The 18,222-nt window shown below is 42.7% G+C and overlaps 1 protein-coding gene across 1 annotated transcript in view; it reads left to right on the forward strand.

Annotated features, from left to right (window-relative positions):
* Positions 1 to 1,480: 1,480 nt before the first annotated feature.
* Positions 1,481 to 18,222, forward strand: part of hs6st3b (heparan sulfate 6-O-sulfotransferase 3b) — a 74,690-nt gene continuing 57,948 nt past the window's right edge. Inside the window, exon 1 of the mRNA XM_008282513.1 lies at positions 1,481 to 2,028. Within this exon, the coding sequence (XP_008280735.1) occupies positions 1,481 to 2,028 (548 nt within the window). The remainder of the gene's footprint in view (positions 2,029 to 18,222) is intronic.

Consider the following 18,222-nt stretch of genomic DNA (forward strand, 5'->3'; position numbering starts at 1 on the left):
AATAATAATAATAATAATGACAGTAATAATAATAGTGTTGCTGTTATTGTTGCTGTCATGGATAAAACTTTTTTTAGGCTAGCCTATATGCATCCATTAGTAAATCAACAGCAAATGAAAAAGGCAGTCTAGCAATTTAGTATTAGACTTCCATAAAGCTTATGTATTTGTGAGAGCTAGATGAAGGAGAAAAAAAAAAAAGGTCTTAATCAAGTAAGCAGAGACTGATATCTTTTTCCATTTTTAATCTCTAGAAGTCATATATGCTGGATGCTGGGATGTTCCAAGCCACGCAGCCTCATAAAACTTTCCATTTCTCCCTTCCTGCCTGGTAAGTGCTCAAGCCTTTTTTGGCTCCCTACCCCAATGACATCATCGGGGTTTGTTTGTTTGTTTGTTTGTTCTTTATTTATTTATTTATTTATTTGATTTGTATTCTTTTTGAGGGCAGCATTGGATTAATCTCATTGCACAAACTTGATTGCACAGGTGGAATGAACTAGTGAAATATTTTTGTTTTGTTTTGTTTTATTATGGGTAAAATGGGGGGAATGCTCCTTTAAACCCATTTCACTCTCACTCGTTTTTTATTTAATATTAGTGAAAACTTTGGGTTTGATAGATAGATAGATAGATAGATAGATAGATAGATAGATAGATAGATAGATAGATAGATAGATAGATAGATAGATAGATTATATTTCCTTTCATCATCCCACTTGGATGAATGCACTTCAAAAAAAAAAAAAGTTACAGAGGATTAGGTGTTTATATGTGGTTAAATCTCCATGTTTCGTGTCCGTGTGGGCTTCAGGCTTTCCACTGTGTTAAACAAGATTATGGGATGGACGGGGATGGGATGTAGAGCTCTCCCAGCCCAACCGCGACGAGAGCGTAACGCATATTTGTCGGCTCGGATGCAGCAGCATCCTCTCAAAAGCACTGCTTCAGCACAGTCAGTCAGACTGTCTGAGCCCGTATAGGATGCTGTAGATGTGCAGCCGGAGGATCCAGCCCAACAGTGCGAGCCGTCCAAAGGCGACGTTCCTGCTGGAAAAGTCTGCCAACGAAATGAGCCACACTGTGTTTTCGCCCGCATGGGATCAGCTGTAAGAATAAAGAAGGAGTACAACTAAGAAGAATAAAACTCTTCGATTGCCTCGTTTTCAACTTGATTCCGGAGCAATGGGAGTCGTCGATGCAGCTCCACACCGGCTTCAGAAGTTGGACAGCCAGAGACTTATATGCCATGACTCTTGAATTTGGACAAGATTTCCAGCGCAGAAACGAAAAAAAAGAAAAAAAGGTGGACTTCTCCTTTTTTTTTGTGCATATTGGAGGGTGTTATCTGATCAACATGTGGCACTTAAACAATATGTACCTTTAATCTATTTCTAAGGCATGGAGGAATATTGATCTCCGAAGAGCCCATGGGTGCTACTTGTTATTCACAGTAATGGAATGAAGACACTATCTTGATATGATGGATGATAGATCCAGTAAGCTGATTTTGGTTCCTATTTTAGCGGTGCTTTTTGTTATGATAGGTTACCAGTACATATGTCCTGCTGGCAGCAATTCGTGCCACTTTAAGACTGAGGAGAAATTACGAGGGGTGAGCCTACTTTCATCCCCGTATCAGGACAGCGATGATTTCTACAGAGATCAAGACCTGGAGGATGACAGCCCTCCCAAACTGCCGTCCAAATTCAACTTCACCGAGAGAGACCTTGACAGACACGTGGAGTTCAACATCAAGGGGGACGACGTGATCGTGTTTTTGCACATCCAGAAGACCGGGGGAACCACTTTCGGGAGGCACTTGGTGAGGAATATTCGCTTGGAGCAGCCGTGCGACTGCAAGCCCGGACAGAAGAAATGCACATGTCACCGACCGGGGAAAGAGGAGTCCTGGCTCTTCTCCCGGTTCTCCACCGGCTGGAGCTGCGGACTGCACGCAGACTGGACCGAGCTAACGAACTGTGTGCCCGTCATTATGGATAAGAAGGAGGCCCAGAGGAATAAAAGGTAATACCTGCGTCCATGTGTTAATATGTCATCCCCCCCCCTACACACAGATCATCAGGGCATCAGATACAGGATGCCCTAAAACTACTGTCTCCCCCTTGATGTGTTCAGAATGAAACTTTTGTTTTTTTGCAAATCTGCACATCCTTCTGTCTGAGCAGTGATGGGATGGGTACTCACTGCCTTCCTGCTGGAGGGATTGTCAAGTTGGAGACACAACAAAATTCAAAATGCCACTGACTATAAAAAAAAAGGGGGGAGATTCATGCATAGGAGAAACTGGGATGGTAAAACTGCTATAGTGACATTTAAAACAACCTATTACCGTCTCTGACCCCCTGACATATAAATCGCCTCTATTCCGAGTTCACCTCAACCCTTTACAATGCACTTGCTCCTGTCCAGCTGTGTCGGGGCTCTGCCATTAACTCATTCGCAGAATTCCACCTTTTTATTGCAGAAATTATGCTGTTAGAGTCCAAACCGCTTCCAAACCCATCGCGGTGCCACTAGATTAAACCCCAGCGATACAATCTCCTGAACTTCTAGAGAGGATTTTGTAAAAGCTCACACACTCCGAACTAAATGGTTATTGACTGATTTTCTTTCCTCCTAAGCGAGGGTATCCATCTGTGTGTGAAAAGTTGTGATGTGTCAAACGCATACATCAGTGCACACAGCTCCCTCCACATCCTCGGCCTTGGCGCGACGTGTCGGAGTCCCTTTGAGGTGTTTCTTATTGGCTCGTACAGAAGCGCTTCGCTCCTCCTGGACCGCACAGAAGTCTCCTCATTTGATGTCGTCTTACCTCACGACCGAGTTCAAATCATCCCGAGATGTTTGTTAGGTTGATGACGTTGTCTGAGAGGATAAAGCAAACAGGAGCCACTTCATTTGAAATGCATTATCACTCTATTTTTAAAATTTTTCCTTGTTGTAATTGCAGCAGAAAGGACATTTGCAATGGCTCATACTAATGTGGCAGAGATGCAGTACAGTTACTAAAAGGGGGGGCGTATTGCAAGTGACTGCATGAGGAACATACTGTAGGATTGTGTGTGTGTGTGTTTTTTTTTTTTACTCAGCAAAGTGAATGTGTGTATTTTCCAGGGCAGTAAGTGTATCTGAGTCACTGGCTTCTTAAATTGCATTACAGTTCTGGCTATTAAAAGTCAATTTGTCAGTTATGTATCCTCAAAGATACTTGCACAAGTACACATCAGATAAGGAGAGCACTGGCCATGTCTTGTCACGTAGGCTGGATTCCCGGAGCGTTTCCTTCTCTGTTTTTGAAAAATACAATCATACACTGAAGTACACGAGCACATGATTTATTTCTGCTGTGCCAAGTGTTTTCTTTACGCAGGGAAGTGCTCGCTGGATGCGACAGCTCTTCATTTCACAGCTGCGGCATCTATTCTGCACTTACAGTCCTCTCATCCCTTGTTCTTTAGTGGGCTCCCGCAGCATCTATTCTGAGATTATTCTGCCGCGACCAAGACTGTTGGCAGACACATTATGTTAGACCCCCTCACTAACCAGCCGCTGCACAAGGCACAAGTGCGATGACTAATAGCATTATGCAAATTTCATCGTCATAATCACTTTGTGTATGAGCAATGCCTTAATTAAAACATCTTAAATGGTATAAGGTCAAAGTAAGAAAGCGCCCTTGCGCGGCAAAACACGTCATTTGTAATAAAAACGCAATAATCCACTTAGAAAAATCTTCACTCCACCTAAGGGTGTGTTGGGGGAATACCAACAGTATATCACTGCCAAATTCGGATGGCATGCCCTTGTTTTGTGGATGAGAGCCTCTCAGATTGAGTGGCTGTCTTTCCGCAGTCCCAAGCACACAACTTGCCAGCTCTTGAGGTGGCAGTAAAGGGGAGGCTGAGGAGGGCTTGCGATGCCACTGCCTGCGTGGCATTGTGTGGCCTTTTCAGCCGGGCAGGGCGGGCAGCACGGTGAGCCAGCCGTGCGGCCCGGGAAAGGTCAGGCGTGTCAGACTGGATCAGTGTGCGTGTCCTGCGGTGTGGCTCCTCTGGAGTGTGCTGTCAGTCAGGGGAGAAGTGGAGCAAAGATGCCGGGGCTTTTTTTTCAGAGAAACATACCTCTAAGTGCTGTCCTCTTAAGTTGCTTTGTGCACAGCGTCGTGGCATTACCTCGTCTGCCGCATGCATTCGGCTCGTCGAGCAGGTTGTTTTCCTCTCGGGCGATTTCAGAGGCCTGCGCCCAAGATTATTTCTGATTGTTACGTGTTCATTATCTGACTGTCCGTTTTTGGAGTAACTCATGTAGATATATTCAGCGTGACACCGGGGCACAAAACAAAGAGCTGATTTTCACAATGTTCCTAATACCAATGCATAAAGCAAGGTCTGAGCAAATCATGTCTTCAGAAGTCCGTATACTAGAAGGTTGTAGGTTAGTATCAGAGAAATATTTGATGTTGCTTTCAATTGAAATCAAAATGAGCTTATTCGGTTTGTCGCTGCACTATTTCACTTCGGTTTCCATCAGTGTGTTGCTAAACATCTGTCACTGAGAGCAATAAACAGCAACAACACAGCTTTATTGTTGGCCTGAGGTGATTTGATTATCAAAAATGCAGCTCTCCACACTGAAGCATACAGTACACACTTTGAATAAATCAGCACGTCAATCAATATGACTGTCCAATTATCCACCTATGAATGCATGTTCAAACATCTCAGCTGAATAATCACAAAACTGCGTATGAGTAAATGGCAGCAAACTGCATTTTAAATGACCCTGCAGATGAGAATAGTGACTATGTTGATAACAAATTCAAACAGTTGGAAGTAAAAATCTATATTTTCTTTAATGTAATGATCCCATGGGTGGATTATGATTAAAAGGAAGAAACATGTTTGACGTTTTTCTGCACACTTACCAAAGTAGAGGAGCTGCACGAAGCCTTTGCAACTCCATCTCCTGTACGCCCAAGGTCACTGAACCGGAATACAGAAACACCCATGCATGCACATTATCATTCAGACAAAAGAAAGAGGCTCTGTTCCTACAATTTAGGTGAAAGTTTTATCAGAGAATTAAAATGTGGGGGTGAGAGTTTCTCTTCCCCCCCGCCTCTCCACAACCTTCTTCATCATAGCGTTAATTATTCACAGCCCCCTCTACAACTGTTTTCTAATGTCTGCGTATATATTACATTGGTGGTTTTCATGCAATAAAACACTGAGATGGAAGTCAGGTGGTTTCCTTGATATAAAAAAACAGAACAGAATTAATCAGTCATCCTTCTCGTTGTGATGCTGCTGTTGACAATGTCAGCATCTCTTAAAGTACGTGTCCACAGAAGGGACGAGACTTGTCAGCTGAATTGAGGGTTTGCGTAGCTCACAACGTGGTACATTGGTGACATTTAATGGTCACTCTTTGGAATTAACTTTGTTCATATCGCGCCTTGTCCTTTCATCGTAGCAAAGCAGTGTATCACTTTGTTGTTTCATTTGTGATGCTGGTCTTTGAGTTCATGCATTTTCCATATCCATGAGTTTGTATTTGTTACGGAGAATTACTATTTTTTGGTGCCTCTACGTCTTGGTATCACCTCTGCCACTGAGGTTGTGTTTTTCATTTCGGTTCATGTTGTTTCATTTCGGTGCTGGCGAAGTTTTGGTTCAGATGCCGTAACTCCTGAACTGTTGTGTATAGAAGCAAAGTTTTCCCCATTGATTCTGTCATTGATTTCAGATTATTTTATATTATTTCAGTTGTGCACAATCAACAATGGTTGGATCTCATAGCTAAAGCGTTATTTATGGCAACATTTCCATCACATAGCTTTCCATTTCCATTCAGTCATCATCAGTCATTAGGGACGAACAATATATCGGCGATCACATCAGTATCGGCCGATATTAGTGTTTTTTCCAATATATCAGTATCGGGTCGGTGAACAAATTTAGCTGATGTGAAAAACTGATGATTGTCCAACATTACTTCCTTTGTCTCTACATTTGATATTGCTGCTATTTTACAGATGTTTTTACTGAAATGGTCCTGGACTTGAACGTTAAATATGTTAAAATGTGTTTAAATATGTTTAAATATGTTTTACTTTTGTTACCTAACAAAGAAGACTATGTGGTCTAATTCAGTATGGACTTATTTTCAATAGTTTTCATGTACTCACAGTGCTTGCTTATACTCATTTTTCAGTGTGAACAAAAATTTTGTATCGACATCGGTCGTATAGGTTATCAGCGATATCAGAAATCTTAATATCGGTATCGGCCAGAACGTTCAATATCATGCATCACGATTAGTCGTAACATATTTGGATAGAAGCTAGAGCATTTGATTACATTTTTATTCGTGTAGCATCTTCTACTCAGGCAGGTACAATTCAAAGTGCTTTACATGTGCTAAACAATGTGGTGAAGAGTGTGCAGCATCTGCAGAGTGCATACCTTTAGTTAGTAATTGCAAACAAGCAAAAAATCCTCCTTGTTTCTGTGCCTACAGCTGCATTCAAAAACACATTTTGCCATTATGTGTTCCTATAAATATAAGTCAGGTTTGAAAATACAAACAAAACACCCCGATGCATGAAGCTGAGGCAGTCGACGCTGAATTTTAACAGTTTGCTTTCATTGCCCGTTTGTGTGCTCAGTCATCTTTTCTTGTCTCCTCCATTTTCTACCTATTTAGCAGGTAGATGAATTCATGGTTTGCAAAAAAGGTCATAAACATCCACACTCAGAGCAGTCAAATCAATATACATGTGCTGGCTGTTTTCGGACCGTTAGTACTGCTTTTTTTTTTTCCCTGTCTCATTTTTATCTCATTTCCTTCCCTTTTAGCTGTGGCCTCATGATAATTTTATGCATGTGCTGATGTTGCAGTTTTTATCAATTATAAAATCTTCATTAGCAGCTTTCTTGTTGCTTATGCATAATGAATGCTCGGTTCAGAAGTACAAAGAGACCAACGTCAAAACACGAGTACGGCGCAGACCCTCTCCCGTGTTCTGTATCGATGGAACAGAGAGCGAGGGATTCGTCTATAGGTGCAGCGTGTCCTCGGCTGTGTTTCTGGAAATGGATGTTTAGATCACAGTGTCCTTGAGGGTTTTTTTTTTTTTTGTTATGTGGACTGTCTTCAAAGTTGTGTGTTGTAATTAAAAAAAACTGAAGAAATGAGTAGTAATATAGTCGTGCTTTTGCTTTTGTGTTTGTCCTTTCTTAATGGCGTCGTTAAGCGCGGTATGTTTGCTTGAACAGTTCAGATATTACCTAAATGCAGAGTCGTCTGTGTGTTTGTTTCTGTTATTAGATGTTAATTTACGTTGGAAATGCACTTTGTATGGTAGCAGTCAGTTAGTCTTTTGGGAGGTGAAGAGAAAAAGTCCTGTATTATGAGGTCACCCGTATTACTATTAATGATTACTCTCGCTTAGAGCTTGAATAGCAACCACTGAATGACGGGAAGCAGTGCTTTACAGGAATTACCTGCTTGGCTGGAATCATTTTTTATTCATCAGTTACTTTATGCAGCTTTATTAGCAGGTGAAACTACTTTACATATATCTCACCTAGTGATACACTGCAAAACTATTAAAGTTCCTGCCAGCAGAAGGTTTCTTTTTTTTTTTTTTCTTTCTTTCCCCCCGCCAGTCTTTAAAGTAACATATTCACATTCCCTTAATTTCTGCAACAATCCAGCAGGAGCAGTAATAGACTGTTATTACTTACATGGCACCTCAATGACATGACCGAATCCTTGGCTGAATAACACCCCACATCATATTTTATTCATAATAAGTGATGCAGAGAGGGCTGCAATTACTGCGTGGTCGTGGCCACTTACAGCTCCGATCGGTGAACCGTGCATGTCTCACTCTGTCTACTACCTGCACATGACATCTACCAATGTTGGGCATCTTCCTGAGTCGGCATGTGGGAGGGAGTCATTACCAGCCTGACCCGAATAAACTTTCGCATTTTACATTTTGCCAGCAACGATTCTTGCTTTTATTTTTGCTAAAAAAGAAACGGCTCGTCAGTTCGACCTGATGCAACTCATTTTGTTCTTTGAAATCTATTACATGAGGGTTCATTTTTAAACCTCAGGAACAGCAGCTCCTCTGTTATACGATCACATGATGTTTGTTAGAGGGAGTTTGCTCCAGTTGTCACGCTTCCACTTTCTTTGAGCAATGTGCTATGGCCTATGTGGAGGAAAAGAAGAAAAAAAAAATAGGAGAGCAGCACAACTTTGAAACTTTAATTAAATACACTCATACCGGCAAACTGATAAATTCGTGCTGCACTTACGGACCAATACTTTTAAGCTGCGTGCTCTTTCTTGGCGGAGAAGTAAAAGTGCAAGACCTCAATGAGACACAGCAAAGCAGCGGGGGTAATGGATGCCCTCTGGACACAGATGAACCTGAGTGAGGAAAGTTGAGCAGATTTACAGTTGTGGTCGTATCTTTAGATGTAGGAGGAAAAAGTCCTCATCAAAATGATGGGATGTTTATTATGTGCGGAGCTCAGAGTGCCCTTGCAGGCTTTGGACTTCCAGGGCGCGGAGATTGCTTTTCATGTGTCATTAATTCAAGTCGTCATTGCTGGCAGGCAAGAGCAGTAATCCAGTTGGTTTGATAATTAAGTGTTACCTCTACAGAGAGTGCAACAGCATACAGTATGTCAAGCACTTGTTCACCGTCATGACAAGCAAAATTTAAATTAGACTGTTTGGGGGGGGGAAATGTGAAGTGCTGTTTTCTTTTTTTGTGAAAGAAACTTTTAATACAAAAACATCTTTCAAAGATGTCTAAATAAATCCCACATAGAAACCAGGATTCTTCTCATAATCATGAAACTGCTTGATCCTTTTCTGTTTCACTTAGTACATTTTTAGTCTCTTTTTTTTTGTATATCTGTATCTGTGTAATATTCTAAAATGCTTTCAAACATTTATTTTTTTTTTTTACATTTTGCCAGCTGTCATTTTGAAAATTTCAATACAACAATCTTTTCCATTAGTCCTTCAGTGAATCGTGCCTTTGTGAAAGAGATAATCGGTATGAAACATAAAATTGTTGGCCGTTTAAATAAATAGTGATGAAGCACAGTGCAGTAGTTAGATTTAATGGATGGAAAAAAATGTATTTTATCTTTGCATATTTTGAGAACAGCTTGAGAAAATGATTAAGATTGTGGGACAAAGTGATCTCTGCCATTGATTAGGATCTTCTTATTTTACCACTTAATATTTATCTGACTAAAGAAGTCTACTACTTTGGGCGGGTTAATCACTTTTAGGAAGATTGCAGATACACTATATATATACTGCATAGTAAGGTATGTCCGGTCTCCTTCATCTGACAGGGGATTAGTGTCCCGGTTCTGTGCGAAAACCTGCTGCTTGATACATCATGCACACTACAGATGAAGGCCTGACTTGTCTTAACACATTATTGTTCAGTCCACATTGATTTAATAATTGAATGAGGAACAATGGCGCTTATGGGCCATTGCAGTATTAGCCTTTGGGAAAATGTTGTTATGGATATTTGTCATTGTCCATTTGGCTGAACTGTTTGAGATGTGGCCTAGTGTGTCTCTCTAAAAGCCACTCTAGGTAATGAAAGCTATGCAGCTTGCCAGGGCAGGCTTGCAGATTCTCTGGTACTGCTGTCAAATACTTGCTGGTCCGGCAAATATGAATCTTCAATTGTCTGATTCAGCTCTTATTGCGTGATTAAAGGGTGGCATTTGGTCAAGTGACTGGATCGGACCCTTCCAGTCTCAGTCTCCTGGTAGTTGGCTTTTTATAAGATGTGGTTAGATTTAGACCCTCCCCTGGTGGGAGACTGCCTCGCGCTGCAATGTAGCTCGTTCATTTTAATGGCACACTTTCACAGTTTCTTCGCTGAGTGACACTGTGAAGATTCTGCTGTTTTCTTTAATTTGATCTATGCCGTCACATTACATAAATATCCCGCTCCAACTCTAAACTTTGTGCCATCACGAACTCTCAGAAGCAGACGTTCTGTTATGGAGCCGACTTCCCAGTCAGCTTTTGATCAGTCGGATCACCCGCTGGACTGAAATAAAAAAAAAAAAGAGAGGAGAAGCAAAGCACCTCACACTGATCTGGTTAAATGTAGTCATCAGTGTGATGAGAATGAGTCAGCTGGTGCAGCGATTCAGAGATTCTGTGTTTAATGTCCCCACGAGGCCTATTTTGTGGCTGAGCCGCTCAAATGCTCCTATTATCAGAGGGGCAATTAACTTTGGCTCTGTTTTCCCTCTAATTGAGAAAAGAACATTCTAGTTCTGTACTATAAACAGTCTATAAAAAAGCAATTGTGCAAAACTTGAAGATTTTTTTTGCCATAAATCCTCCAGTATTTGCTGTTTAAAAGCAGCTCAGTCAGCAGGTTTATGAATATTGCTCGGAAGACGCTGTTCTTTAACCAGTTTGACATGACGTGTCACCAATTTTTAAACGAAAAGACAAATAACTGACTGTGCGAAGATGTATGCTTTGCGTTTTGGTGCATAAGTCACCGCAAGAAAACAAAAAGAGAGATGAGACGTGGTTCGCCGGGTGTCCTTGTCTGAGTGCGAACATGTATGTTGTTCGTATTTGTGTCTTTACTTGACAGACTGACATATCAAACAGTGACTCGGAAAATGCCAGCAGAGTTGCCTGGCTGCGTTATTTCTCAATTGATACCTGTAAGGCCCGACAAGACGATTGCGCCAGGAATAACTGCCTCCGGAGTTGATTTATTATAACAACCTGGAGAAAGGTCATCTGTCCTTATCTAGGGCGAGCTGGTGGCAGGTAAGTTATACTGTAGGGAGGCTAGCTAAAGCTGGCTGCCTCGCACAGCTCCCCCCCAATTTGGATTCAGAGGTTGACGGAGCACCTGGCACATTTAAAGTGTAAGTGCAGGTAGAGTCACCTTCACAGACTAATCTTCTGCTGCAAGAGCGTGCCACCTAGCAGGATAAGGTTTTCGATGTTTTGATGTTGTAATGGTGTGTGCTGGCTGGCGATGGGGTGAAGTGAGTGAAGCGTAAGCGCTGCTTGCACTTCACAACGGCCTCACTTCAGAGAGGAGATACGTTGAGGTGCGCTGAGAGGAAATGCCGTCAAGGCATGTACGTATGTAATGAAATGGTAATCCGCGAGATATGCTCAATCGAAAAAATCTTTACTGCTCGTCCTGTCTGCGTGTAGCATCGGTCGGACTTGGGAGAGAGCGCTGTATAATCTCACTGAACAGATTGCAGTCCAGATTGCCTCTTAAAATCCTGCATTTATAAATAGGCTTGTTCTTGTTTTACTTTGCAAAATCATTATAGATACGTGATTAGCGGCACAAAGAATGAAGTATAGATTCTCATTTTCATTAATGTGCTTTTTATTATATACTGTCCCACATAAACAATTAAAAGGAATATCCTGTATTCCTTACATAATAGAATAATTCTTCAAAAATGCAGGAATCCCTCTATATCCGTATGGCTGACTTATTATTATGCAATTGTTTTATCCTTTTAGTATCCACTATGTTTTCTAATGAGTATAAAGGCAGTGTATGTTATGGTGAGTGAACAATAGTTTATTTCCCACTGGAAAAGGATTTCCTCCTTTAGATCAATTTCTATTCTTGCCCACCTACGATATTGAAGTATAAATTGGGTCCCAGGCCACAGTATAATAAGTATGGATTGAAAATCTGTCCTACCAGTACAGAACCAGAGAGTAGAGTAACATCTTGCGGCATCACAGAGTGCTGGTGTGGAACAAATAGCATTATGTCGCAGCACGTGTTGCGATACAGCACATCAACCTCATCATAGGAATCCGATGTCCCTCCATGTGAGTCCCGAGGTGCCAGATGAACGGCTACGAAACAGAGCTTTAAATCCCACCCACAAATCCAGGGATCAGTTAACTTCTCATCAATCCCCATTCTGCGACGGAGAGCGGACGTTCGCTTCATTCATCATTCCGCGTGAGCCTCCCCACCTCTCATGTTTGGAATGTGAGCTGCGAATTTGTTTACTTTGTCTTCGAGTGTTGGTGAGAGGAAATTGTCCTAACACCGGTGGCATTTGCTTCTTTGTAAGACCAGGCGTGTCTGTGAATCCTAAGGAGTTACAGAGGGAGCAACACTATCAAGTGCCTCCTTTACATGAATTATCAGCAAATGGCTTTTTTTCCACCTCTCTCCATGTCATCAAGAAGCACATTATGCCTTTGTTAAATATTTCAAGATTGGATATAAACCCATACTTATTACTGCCTTACGACGGAAATCAGCATTCAGTTTTCAAAGCCAGTATATTGAAAAAGCCATTTAGGGTGTGTTGAGAGCTTTCAGCACCGGCAATGCAGTTGCAGGGTCGTTTGAGGCCTGGCAACGCAGTGCAGGGTGCCAACATGACTAATGGGCCTAACCTGGATCCTCTATCGACTTGCACAAAAATACTCAGGGATTGATTTGACTGCTTATGCCACTGCCATAATCTCCCCTCCAATGATATGGTTTCATGGCTGTTGGTAAAACTGCTGCTGCAGCCCTTTTTTTTAATGTCAGTCAAAGTATCCAATCTGGTCATATGGAGCAGAGACTCATATGGTGAGTTATTATTTTTGAATTAATTCATCTTGTCACCTTTGCATAACAAAAATGGACAGATGTGTTTATTCTCTGTGTACCTAGATGCTTAAAAGTATTCAAGAAGAATGTTTTATTTTGAGGGGGGAAAAAAGCATTTAAAATCACCAATGTGATTTGATTTCCAAGGCTTCAGCAAAGACTGGAGATGCACTACATTACACTGAATTTAAAGACGGGGAAAAAAGGCGTACAATTTTGCAAGCTGTCCAACTCCCACTGTGATGCCTTATCATGATTTCTGATGGTGTTTTATTCTTTCCTCTTAAATATCACCAGTCAAGTCTCAAGTCAGCTCAATCTCAGCGCTCACAGGATGAAATGACATTTAAAAGGGTTGTCCAGAGTAGAGGTATAGGCTCATTATATGCTTAAATATATGCTTAAAATATGACATCATCCATACTTTAACCCTTACAGTACAGTCAAATGAACTGAATATGCACATCTTTCTCCTGTAGCTGTTGTCGATAGATCGAACTTGCCTTCGAAAATTTTTGCCCACGTAACAACGTAGGTGTCGAACAAAGAGTCACCAAAGCAAACGCGAACGTGCGTGCTTGATCTGTTTGTATATTACCGTGTCTCAAAGTGAGTCCTAAAGCCATCCCGGCTCTCCTAAAGTGAGAAAGGAGTGAGCTGAGTTCCAAGCAGCCGCTCCAGCACAAGACTGTGGCCTTTCCATGTAGATGATTGATTCAGGTACAGTGAGGAGGGTGAGGAGGGATCAGGCTCTGGGCCGTGTCCGTTAATCAAACTGTATTACCACACAGGAGGCATTTATCACCAAACACCAAAGGCTTCAGTCCATGGGGAACACTGAAACCAATCTCATCGCTTACATGCAATCCATCCAGGTCCACAAAAAACAGCATTGTGGAGTGCTACCACATCCATTTTCTCTGTAAGAGGGGGATATTCCACAGAAAAAGTAAGAAACAAAGAACTGAAAAAAAAGGGAGGAGGAGTGTGTTTTTTTTTTTTTTTCACAGACTTTGGAATATTTTTTTTCTTTTTACCTGCTTCAATGTCACAGCTTTGTGGAGTGTTGTTGTCACAGCAGGATGTGCAAGCGTCGCGCTTTGCCCCAAGGCATTTAGAGTAGAACAAAAGTGGCTGCGTTGATAGACTTCATCCTTTCAGGTATTGGCGAGATGATGAAATATGACTGAAAAGTTTCTCAAGTCATGATATTTTTCAGTTTTTGCCGTGGTCATCACCCTGTATACAGTAGACACATTTCTGATTGAAGGTAAACCAACAGGAACTTGCACTTTCTTACATTTGGCCAGATGACGATGTGATGTTTTGGTGCAGAAATTGAACCAGCTTCAATTTCAGCTCTCAGTCCTGCATTTTTACGATAGCACCGAATGCTATCCCCCCCTTTTTTTTCCCCCACACGATGCTTTTGTTTGTATGAACATAACCTTGACTGAGTGGAGCCCCTGGACCCATGGGTGTCACAGTCAAAGCCATGCCCCATTTTTGGCGCATATAGTCTTATCCCATTGGCTGCCGGTCAAAATGTGCTTTTTTCAGCTAATTTTAGATTCATAAGATTAATCTAATGTCACAGTCTTGTTAGTTTTTCTGAGGCTGCCTCACACATCTGCAAGTGTAGCTAACAGGTCAGACAGATTTTTATTTTTTTTGACTTTGGAAAGCAGAGCATTTCCCCTCAACTCTCTCAGCCAGCTCTGTTTGGAAGTTATAACCTTCCTCCGTGTTTCATCATCTGCCCGTGTTTACCAATGCATCCAACATTGTTAGTGGCTTAAAGTGAGGATGATGGAGTGGAATAACAACAGTACAGTGGTTAGGTTAGTGCTTTCCTGCTGGTATAAACAAATGGACCTGCAGTTTAACCCGTGATGCTCATAAATCATAGTTCAACATCGGAGTGTGGGGCTGAAGCTTAATATATATTTTCTGTTCAGCAGAAGCTTACATGGGTTGTTGTATGTAAATATTGATGTGAAAGAGAAGTTACCTATGAAGAGATAAGATGATACGGCTCCTCCAGTCGCTGAGTGAATAAAGCTTCTGTTTTTTAAATCTAGATATACACCGATCAGCCACAACACTACAACCATCTGACCACTGAAGTGAATATCATTGATCATCTTGTTACAGCGCAATGTCCTGCTGAGAAGCCTCGAAACACCGCCATCTTTGACATGTACCACCCACCTTGTTTCAGATCAAGAGCACCAACCCCAACGGTAACAGCACTCCCTGACAGCAGTGGCCTCCCCCCCAGCAGGACAATGCACCCTGCAACACTGTAAAAAACTGCTCAGAAATGGCCTGAGGTACACAACAAATAGCCCAGGGTGTTGATCTGGCCTCCACAATCCCTAGATTCCAATTTAATCGACCATCCGTGGGATGCCCTGGAACCAGTCTGATCCGTGGAGGGCCAACCCCATGGTGCCGGACGTCACATGACACCCCCAGAGGTTTCCTGTCCATGCCCCAGCGATTCAGAGCTAGAGGGGGACCAACACAATAGAAGGCACGTGGTTGTAATGTTGTGATCAGTGTGTAGTTTCTTAGCCTGCGCTATAAGGATAAGTCTGACATTTTAGGCTTTCGCTACGGTGTCCCAAAATTCCCTTTCGCTGTGGAGAACCCTATCTGAGCAAGCAACCTACACACTGAGAGTGGCAAGTTCAGATGAAAACTTGGATTGTGCAACAAGGCAGATTGGTTCAAATGTTCCACTTAAAAAAAAATCCCCCCCATCACTATTTTCAAGACGAATTTAATGGTTTAAAGAAATGCAAACAAGCCAGAGCATTTTCCCCCTATAACAGAGTGATAATGAGGTGCATCCAGACCATTCTCCAGCACTGACACAGTGGAGGTCCGGCTGTGCGAGACTAATAGTTTCTGGACACATTCCAAACAAGCTATGAATTAATGCATTAAAGTCAGAGAAACAGTCTATCTGCTTTGAATCCTACTCTGGCAGCGAGGGTCCAAAAAAGCAGGAAAATGCTGCAAAAGCTGTTGACTTTGCAAAGAGGAGACAATCTGTGAAAGAGAACAACGGTTGCAAACTGTAGCTTTTGATCCTTAAGCGTCTCACTTGTCAGTTTCTCAGTTGCTTGTTTAGCGTAGACCAGGTTAGGGTACGATCTATGTATCGGTTTCCCTTCTGTCCTGCTTGGTTGAGCCGGCGCGAGCATGCATGTACACCACTGGTGGACAAAGCCTTGTTGTTATCTGCAAGAAAGTGTTCTGCTCTCTAATTTGCTGACAGATATAGCTCAGCCAAGTATTGTAGAGCAAAAATGAAACTATGACTTCAACCGCTGCCATCACAGCTCCACATGATAATAATAATATTTCCCCTCATTATTGGCCTCCAGGATCCTCATGTACAAGCTGCACTCACACCCTCTAACATCTACCATTAGCCATGATAATGGTTTTCCCAGTTGGGGGGTGGGGGGGGGGTTGTGTTTAAAGGCTGTGAAATGATGTGTCTCTGTACAGCAGGACTCTACTTTTGTCCTGAGTGAAAGCTAAAATAAAAGCTTATTATACACTAAAGGCTGCAATTACTGAGGAGATGTTAAGCCTTCAGTCGAGACACGTTTTCTAATATCAGAATATCTGGGTTATAGTCGGCAGCCGAAGAGGTTTTGTTGCACTCCGTGTAGTCTGCACAGGTTCGACTTCCAGCACGGCTTCATCTCCGAACAGACATGATTTAGGATATATCGGGCGTCTGATTCATCCTGGATGCATGACACATGAAGGTTAATGTATTTTTTTTCCTGCCTTCATGCCTGCGTGCAATCTGTTGCCGCCGTCGCACGCGTGATCGCGGGGAAGAAGGCTGCGCCACGGAAAGCAAGTTTGTCCGCGGGGAGTCTTGCTGCAAAGATGTCAGTCTGACATTTGCGTCGAAATGCAAAGTGTGACCAAGAGGCTGCACTTCTGACGCATGGGTGTAATTGTTTGAAAAAAACAAAGGCACAGACCGACACTCCCCGAGGACCTTTTGCACCGGCGCTTGATAAGTTAGAGCAAACAGACGCCTGTTTATACACACCTTTGATGAGCAGCTGTGTTTTGCCACGTTAAGAAGACAAACAATGTCTAAGCAAGGGCAGCCATGCTGTTTTTAATTAACGCGCCGCACTTGCAATCACAGCAATAAACTTGTCTGCTGTGTTGTCTGGTGAAAGCAGATCAAAGTCAAAAGTGTCCCAGCAGTGTGCATTTGAGGTGAGGTTTTCTGCTTTCTTTCATTTCTTTCTTTCTTTTTTTTTATGTGATAGCTAAGGGGAAATACGCAGTGCAGCTTTTTAATGTCACCGAACATTTGGAAGCTTCAGCTGAGTGGAACAGTAGCAGAATGAAATTCCCCTTGTCTTTACAAGAGTGGCAGGTCGTCCAGAAATTTATATTCATGGCTGCAAATGGAAATTGGGCAACCAAGAGGGGGGTCCTGCCGTGCCAACGCCAGTTACTGATGTGCAGTGGAGGGGAGAGAGTGACATTTAACAGCGTGAGGATGAGGTGGCGGGGGGAGGCTTCTGACCAGCTTGCAGCAGACGCCCCGATACATATAGAAACAGTGCAGCTGGTCTTTAAAGCGAAGCGAGGAAGGGGGGGGGTGGAGGAAGGAGAGCTGAGAGGAATGGGGCCACAGAGCTGAGGGAGTTATTTCATCCAACCTCCACGATGCCGCAGTCAAGGGAGACAAACAGGAAAATCAATACTCCCACTCAGGACAGTTCACTACAAGGGCCTCCCTCAGCATGGCTGTCTGTCAGAATCAGTCCCTCCAGCAGGATGGGGTGGGAACTGCTGACAAGGTAGGTGTCAGACCACACTGATCACACCGTTAGAGCGCGACTGAAGTCTTGTTCAGCACCGCGGACAGCTCCAGCAAGACAGTGACAAAACTCCGGCGAAATGTTGGTCCCGAGCTCACGTGTCCCTTTTCTTTCTGCTTTTCCATCACGTTCTCGTGAAATTTCTGAAAAAAAATTTGTAGGCGTATCAGCATCTTTTCGCCTCATAATATTAGCACATCATGGCCTGGTAGTTGCTGGTTCCTGATGAAATTTGATTCAGTTTTATCCCACAAACCATTTAGAGTGAGTTACTATCTGCGTGTAAGGAGCCCAAAAAATCCATCCATCCATTATCTATACACCACTTAATCCTCACGGGGGTCGCAGGGGGCTGGAGTCTATCCCAGATGACTCAAGGCGAAGGCAGAGGACACCCTGAACAGGTCGCCAGTCTATCACAGGGCTACATCTACGGACAATTTAGAATCAACATGTTTTTGGACTGTGTGGGAGGAAGCTGGAGAACCCAGAGAGAACACAGGGAGAACATGCAAACTCCACACAAAAAGATCCCGGGTGTCCTCACCGGAACACGAACCGGCGACCTTCTTGCTGTGAGGCAACGGTGCTAACCACCGAGCCACCTTGCAGCACCCTTCTATGTATGGCAACATGAAAGTC

This window comes from Stegastes partitus, unplaced genomic scaffold (genome assembly GCF_000690725.1).
Source record: "Stegastes partitus isolate 25-593 unplaced genomic scaffold, Stegastes_partitus-1.0.2 Scaffold274, whole genome shotgun sequence".
Lineage (NCBI taxonomy): Eukaryota > Metazoa > Chordata > Actinopteri > Pomacentridae > Stegastes > Stegastes partitus.